This window comes from Oryza sativa, chromosome 11 (genome assembly GCF_034140825.1).
Source record: "Oryza sativa Japonica Group chromosome 11, ASM3414082v1".
Classification (NCBI taxonomy): Eukaryota; Viridiplantae; Streptophyta; class Magnoliopsida; order Poales; family Poaceae; genus Oryza; species Oryza sativa.
Window position 1 is genome coordinate 8,998,365 of NC_089045.1, and position 7,860 is coordinate 9,006,224.

The 7,860-nt window shown below is 40.9% G+C and overlaps 2 protein-coding genes and 1 long non-coding RNA gene across 3 annotated transcripts; 1 reads left to right on the top strand and 2 right to left on the bottom strand.

Moving 5' to 3' along the window:
* Positions 1–2,198: 2,198 nt before the first annotated feature.
* LOC112936919 (uncharacterized) lies at positions 2,199–4,291 on the top strand. Its single transcript, XR_010737877.1, has 2 exons — positions 2,199–2,493; positions 3,758–4,291. It is a non-coding gene; the product is annotated as an uncharacterized lncRNA (long non-coding RNA).
* On the bottom strand, positions 2,761–5,302 carry LOC107279242 (disease resistance protein RGA5-like). The gene is made up of 3 exons (XM_066305774.1): positions 3,357–5,302; positions 3,156–3,257; positions 2,761–3,084 (listed from the first exon to the last, which is right to left on the bottom strand). Exon 1 carries the CDS (start codon positions 5,245–5,247, stop codon positions 3,391–3,393), a length of 1,857 nt encoding a protein of 618 aa, XP_066161871.1. The 5' UTR covers positions 5,248–5,302; the 3' UTR covers positions 2,761–3,084; positions 3,156–3,257; positions 3,357–3,390.
* Positions 5,303–6,284: 982 nt separating this feature from the next.
* Positions 6,285–7,145, bottom strand: LOC136351194 (disease resistance protein Pik-2-like). The gene has a single exon (XM_066305821.1). The coding sequence runs from the start codon at positions 7,143–7,145 to the stop codon at positions 6,285–6,287; it is 861 nt and encodes a 286-aa protein (XP_066161918.1).
* Positions 7,146–7,860: the final 715 nt, after the last annotated feature.

The window sequence follows — 7,860 nt, forward strand, 5'->3', positions numbered from 1 at the left end:
TAAAAACCGGGATTAAAAATGATCTTTAGTCCCGGTTAAAAACACCACAGCTAGTTTATGATCTTTAGTCCCGGTTGTTAACACTAACCGGGGCTAAACTTCATCTTTACTCCTGGTTCATCCCGTGTCAGTAGTCTGTCAGGGGGCCGAGGATCTTTAGTCCCGGTTGGTGACATCAATCGGGACTAAAGATCATCTTTATAGTCCCGGTTGATAATACTAACCGGAACTAAAAATTATATTGATCTTTAGTCCCGGTTGGTATTACCAACCGAGACTAAAATTTAATACGTAGTATATAATCCCTATCCCTTATCCTCTCCTACACTTCACAGATCCGTGCCCCTTCCTCTTCACAGATCTAACTCCTCCTCCCCCTTCTCCCCTTCCTCCTCCCCTCCTCACTTCCCATCCGCCCCTTCTGCCCTTCCTCCTCCCCTCTGCTCCCCTGCTCACTTCCCATCCGATCCGGTGGCCGGCGGCGGCGGCCCGGCGGCCGGCGGGGCCGCGGCGGCGGCGGTCGTGGCGGGCGGCGGCGGTGCCGCGCGGGAACAGGTTACTGTATATACCCAGCATGCATAAAACTAAGGTATCAGATGCACCAGACCCTAGTACCTAGTACCAAGTTTGGTACTATATGTATCAGAATCCATAAAGATCCGATATCTATAGGTATCATATCAGGTACCCTAGTACCTGATCCTTACCTATAGGTACAAAATCTGATAATTATAGATTCGATACGTGTAGTTACAAAACCTAACGGCCCATTTGGTTGGGAGAGGGGGAAATTGTAAAGGGGAACGAGGGTTTGAGGAGCGGGGACGATTAAGTCCATTGTTTGGTTTGTGGGGTTTTTGAATGGATGGGGAAGAAGAGATTAAGATCAAACTCCCACCTTTTCAATACCTGGGTAGGAGCAAGTAATTGAGAAGAAATTCCCTTCTAAGTGCGACAAGATAAATCCGAGCCATACATCAATACTTAAAATTCAATTATCATCCATACTCCTAATGCTTGTCATGTCTACTACTCCCTTCGTTCCTTAATATAAGGCGCAAACGTCTTTTCTTCAAGTGCCAGTATATAAGGCACAATACTCAACTCCGTACTTGGTGTATACAAGCATTGAATGCATGGTTGCATGAGCTCTCGATATTCGGTTAATTAGTTTAAAGGCAAAGGATCCACCACTCAGATGCAAGAAAGGCAAAGGATCCACCACTCAGAAGCTTGCATGCACGCGCAAAAACTGCAGGACACGGGTGCATGCCGCTTTGGTACTAGATGCGATGAACTGATCGAAGCGTCATGCATTGGAACGCGCTGGAATAAATCGGTACGATGGGTAGTTATAGGTTTTCTTGGTCTCTTAGCCCAAACAAATTACGCGTTGTATTAAGGAACGGAGGGAGTACCAAACAAAGGACTGAGAGTAAAAAAGAAAGTCCCATGTTCAATCCCTCCACCTACTCCCTCCTTCAAACTCTCAATCCCTTGTCTTCTCTTACTAAACATGCGTAAGTATCATAATATCATTGATGTGATACATTAAAGTACTATGATGATACTGCACTAGGATATCTACGAGGTGTGTCAAGAGAAAAATCAACACAAAAAGTTTCAATGGTAGAAAAAATATAATCAAAACAATACCCCATAATCAGAAACACTGCTTTATAGTCTCATTGCCCTTTGAAAACAAACAATAGATCATAAAAAAATAGTACCCAAGATCCTTCAATATAGATAACTAACTCAAATCATTGAGCAAAACTAGCATGAGAAATCGCCTATCCAAATGCTTGAGAACAAAAAAAAAAAAAAGAATCTATGCTTCGATTCACCACCTACAATCGAAAAAGCTTGTCGTGATCCCATTTCAAGTTAGCAACCATAACTACCACGAATCGAATAAGCCATACAAATTGCCCTGCCTCCACCTCGAGTAGAGGCGACCTTCCACGACAGCATAAAGCTAGTCATCATTTGATTAAAATACGTGGTGCCTTGGTGATGATAAGATATATAGGTGGATCGTAAATATGAATTGATCGTAAATACCACACAGACACACGTTGAGAACTGGTGCGGAATTACGTGGAAAGCGAATGATTTGAGGCCAATCCAAAATTCCAAATCCGTCCTTGCAAACATAAACGAGAAATAAAATGGCAAAATGATTTCTGCTACTTCCTGCGAACTTCCTTTCCCCATTCTTTGCTCGGAGATTCCTCGTCAAACCCTAAACCCCCAAATCCACCCGCGCGGATCGTGAGGTAGGAGCTCGGGGAGCGCCGCGGGTGGCGGCAGGAGAACGGAGACGGACGGAGGATACCCTCCGGGGTGGCGCGAAGCCCGGTAGTTCCCTCTGCCGGCGTCGTCGTCGGCCGATGGCTACCGCCGCTATGTGCGACGGCGAGGGGCAGCAGGGCCGACTGCGACGAGCTTCTGTTCCACGCAATTCCACAATGGATTCGATGGACTGACCAGGTATGTGGAAAAAAATTGGTACGACATGCTCTAGACCTCCATGCTTTTTTCTCTTTCTCTGGGAAAATGGTTATCTTGGTTGTGGAGAGAAAGGGGGAGAGATAGGCAAATTATATATTCGGTTCTTACATAGTTAATTATTTTGGCATATTTGTATCTTATTTTTGTTGAAATTACGGTGTATGCTTGACTGTAAATTTTATTACTTTCCTCGTCATACTTGTCCTTATGAACACCTGTTTTTGCCAAATGTTCTAGTGATTGTGATGGCATATAGTTTGCTGTTCAAGCAAACCTCAAATGTATAATATCTATAGATGCTGTTGAAGAATATGGTGGTTTTGAATCAATGGCAGATGTTTTGCCACATTTCATTGATATGCAACACCAACCCAAGAAAGGGTAAAAGCATCTAAAAAAGAGAAGAAAAACGACGCGACAAGATTGTTTCCTGTTTCTGACCGAACCAGAGATGTCATGGAGCCCAGGAAGTGGGGCAGCACCTGCCAGCTCTTGGATGTTTTCAGAGTGATTTTCAGCAGCAGCACCTTGCCAGCCAAATCCATGAACTGATTTCTGTCTATATGATTCCTGTAGAAATGAATGAATTATATATTTGGTATCACATTTTTGTTAGATGTATTCTACCAAATGGTTGCTACCTTTTGAAATCTCGTTACCTCCCAAGAACAGTAAAAACACAACCCCCTACTCCCCCCCTCCTCCACCACCACCACCAATTTTTTTTCCTCAGGTTCATATGGCTTGACAGAATAAAGGTCCAATCATATAAAACAAAAAGTTAGAGTACACTATATGTGTAGAGAATTGTAGCTATTCCAGAAGAAGTTATGTATACTTACTTAGCTCTACTACATTTCATCTATTTCAATGGGTTTAAACATCCTTCTCCCACTCCCGCGGATGCTTCATACTATCCTCTTCCTTGCATTTGATCCCAACATCATCATCATCTTTTACCATCTTCCATGTCCAGTTTGTGTTGATTTCAATATTGATATGGCTGCGAAGGTGATTGGTTGCCTCCCTGATGGCAGCCTCTTTAGCCTCCACCTCATGAGCCTTTGCATCTCTACAATCTATCAACACAAGGAGATGCTTGAGAGAGGACATCTGCTGGATGCTGAGAAAAAATTGTCTGCATGGATTTCTTGTTTCTCGTGCTTTTAAGTTAAAGCGAAACCTTTCAAGATTTTGCATTGCCCCAGCCTCAAATACTAATGGATTCATTTCAATATTGCAGGAGTAAAACACGAACTGTTTAAGATAGAGAAACCCTCTGTTGCGGATGATGAGCTTTTCATTGGGGGCTACTCCTTTTGTCCATATCCTGAGAGCTAGAAGAGAAGGTAATTTGCCAAGGATCTGAAAAGCTTCCTCCCCAACATGACTAATATTGATATTCAGGAAGGTGACGCTAGAGAGCATAGCCATCCACTCTGGAATTCTAGGAAAATAATAGTTTGAGCTCATCCCAAAATATCGGAGGGGATTAGGAGCAGTGAACCAAGAATTCAACAAGAAATCGAGAGACGAACCATTTTCAGTACAGCATTGAACATGCAGGTACTGAAGCTTGAGTTTGCACAGTGTACTGATGGATGGAACAAAGTTATCTATGTGAGTTTTACCACCAGCATACATATCATTAACGCACCAAATTATCCCAAGATACCTTAGTTCAGTCAATCTTTGTAGTTCATGCAAGGTATTTGATGAGATGCTGTTGTCAACTTTCATATGATAAAGTTTCTGTAAAGCCTTCATGTTCCCTACTCCTGCTGGCAGACTTACTTCATCGGCAAGTAAAAACAGCAACCTTTTCAACTTCACAATACTCTTGGGTAATTCCTTTATCATTGTCTGTGTCAGATCTATTGTCTCAAGTTGCTGTAGTTCCCCTATTTGCTCTGGGAGTTTGCTGATGCTTACTCTGTTCAACCTTAGGTATTTAAGACAAAACAATTTCTGTATGCCATTTAGGTGATGGTTTTCTAATTGATCATTGCATTCAATGCTAATTGTACGAAGAGCTTGAAAGTCTGAAATAGGCAGCACATTTTCAGTGGATCCATAAGTAGTGAGTGATCGAACATTCAAAACATTCATATCTGACATCACCATAATTTCTTCTTGACCATGGTAATGAACCAGTCGACGAATCTTGTCTTGTGGTCCAAAGGCATGATTCTGGTAACCAAATACTGTGATGAAATTTTCTTCAGCTGACTTGGAAATAATAAGATCAAAAATCACATCATGTACTCGACAAGCATCAACTCTGCCATCATATTGGATGCTCACTGGTATGATCATGCTCCTATTGATTAGTTCATTAAAATAGTACTCAGCTATTTCCTCTAAATTTTGTCTGCCATTTGCTGTTATGAATCCTTCTGCTATCCATCTCAGTATCAATTGAGTCCTCCTTATTACGAAATCCTCCGGATATATACTGAGGTATAATAAGCATGTCTTCAAATAGTGCGGAAGGTCATTATAACTGAGAGATAGAATCCTCTGCATGTCATTTACACTGGGATCCTTTTCAAATTGAGAGCCAATGGAATTTCGGTACCTCTCCCATAATTCTTTTGTGCATGGATTATTAGCCAATAAACTAGCTATACTAATGATTGCCAATGGTAAACCGCCACATTTTCTCAAGATGCCATTGGATACTAGTTTCAATTGAGATGGACATTGATCTTCAGAACCAAATATCCTTTTCATAAACAATTTATTAGCATCACTGTTGCTAAGAGGTTTCAGTTCATACACATTGTTGAGGTCTGGATAGCAACATGACTTGGCAACTGAAATGATACGTGTCGTTATCAATATTCTACTACAACAGTTACTTTCTGGAAATGCACATCTGATTGTTCTCCATGCTAATGTACTCCATAGATCATCAATTACAATAAAGTACCTATGACATGATCATTTCAAGGAAAAAAGTATTGATTAATTCCTCTAGAATGATACGGTGTACATAGTTAAGGGTTATGTATGAATACTGGTATTACTGACAGTTATTTTGCGTAATGCTTTGAATTAACAGCTGGTTATTTTTCAAAATGTTTGATTCTCCCCACATCTATGTCCATTTCCTAATAGGTCCAACTGGTGTCTTTTTCTGGAAACAGTAGAGAACTCTTATTAAAATTTATTACTATAAGAAAAAATATGTATATGTTATACTTGGTTCCAGAGGCCCAGATGAAAGTTACCACATCCACATGTAAGCCTATTTCGGGCCAGAGTTGATTTATCATAGTAAAATTCGATCTAAGCTCAGGGGAACTAACTAATAAATAATTATAAAAATTAAATATTGGACCAAATTTGTTCGCCTTGACTAAAATTGACCCGATTGTTTATCCTTCCCCAATCATCCAGTCTGGCTTGCAACGTTTCTATCTTTCTTCAGGGATTCTCATCTTTACCATTCCTAATTAATCTGTAACAGTGTTTTACATCATTGTCTTGCAATATTCTTATGCAAGGGATGTCCATTGTCTACAACTCTAGATTGCATTGAATAAAATAGGACTGAAGAAGCATGGAACAGATTAAAATGTTAAGCTAGATAATTTAGGATGAATTGAATGTAATGTACAGTGCTGCATTGCTAGTTTGCATATAATGCCACAAGCCCACAAAACTCATGACATGGTTGACATGTACCACACAATATGTTGATTGGAGTAAAGGTAGCAGAGCAAAATTCATTTTGAACAATATGGACATGGATTAGTAGTGTCTGATTACCTTCTACCCGTGAGGGTTTCTCTCAATTTGTTGATGAGTTGCTCCTCATCCAAAGCTCTCAATCTGCCCATGAGTTGCTCTTCATCCCATGCTAGACTAGCATGTTCAATCCTTGTGATATCATTCAGCATTTTCTGAAATATTTTCCTCATGTCAGGTTTTTGGGAGATGGACACAAATGCTTGGCAATCAAACTGCCCTCCAATTTTGTTATATACTTGACGAGCAAGAGTAGTCTTGCCCAACCCTCCAAGACCCACAACAGACACCACACTTAATCTTGACTCCAACTTTTCCCCTCCTTTAGTTAGCCAGTTGATGAGCTCTTCTGCTGGTTCATCAATACCTACTAGGGCATCTGCCTCTGCAAAAAGTGCTGGCAACCGAGGGTCAAGGGGTACCACATCAATAGAACTTGAGATGGTACCATTGAAGTTATACCTCTTTTGCCGCTCACTTGCATCGTCAACACGCGCCTTCAACTTTAGGATTTGATCAGCAATCTCATTACGAGCTCCAAGTGTCCTCAGCTTGTGAATGCTCTTCTGGAAGAAACCCTTGTGAACTCTGCTTGAGCCACCATCCATCTGATGAATAAAGTCGTCGATGCAGTCCTCGATATCGTAGGACAGCTCTCTGATTTGGTTCCTCCATTCCTTGACCTGGATATCTAGATCATCCATGTCAGCCAGCTTGAGGAGAAAAGCATTCATGCTTTGCAGCTCGAGCTTCATGGTGAGGATCTCCTCATTCACACCCTTGAAGCTGTTGTTGCACTGCCTCTCTACCAGGGCAGGGAGCTTTCCGAGAACCGAGCTGAGTACCCCAGTAGCAACACTCACCATGGTGTGCTCCATTTGTGATTTGAGGTGTATGTTTGGTGGCAACTCTAAATCTAGCTTGCTTCACAGATGCCGGGCTCAAGGAGGAGGAAGAGCTTCATTATGATAAAAGGTGAAGTGGTAGGAAGCTGTTGGTGTTACTAAACTAGTGGAGATTGGTGACAACCAATATCATGGTTCTCAGAATTTCAAATTCAATCATAAGTGTGGTTGTGATGTTAGCAAAATAAAAAAAAGATTATGAAAGAAGACAGTCGCATGGGAAGAACAACACTCTTCGGCAATAAGACAAAGTTATAAGATGGGGATTTGCTTAGGTTATCAATATATAGTGGAAAAATGTTGGAAAGCTTCAGCCATTTCCTAATGCAAGTTAGGTGTAGTGATTTTTTAATCTGCCATGTCAATCTTTGGCTCTTTGCTTCTGGTGGTCAGTCAATTAGGCATTTACAATAATTAAAAATCTAAACTATAAGGCTTTCTAAATGGTTGGTAGATCTTCATTTTAGTCCAAATAAAGCCTTGTGTTTCTTTTTTATTTTTTAACATGGTAAGCAGGTATCGAAACTCTAAACTCGATTTCTTTTTTCTTTTGGATATTATCTCAGAACTCAGATGTATTCAATATGTAAGTGAACAGTTTGCATTAATTCTTCAGCGATGGCATTACCTTGCTGCACTTGTTTGTTGCCACTGATGTTAATAAACCCATTTCAATAACATAACTCAG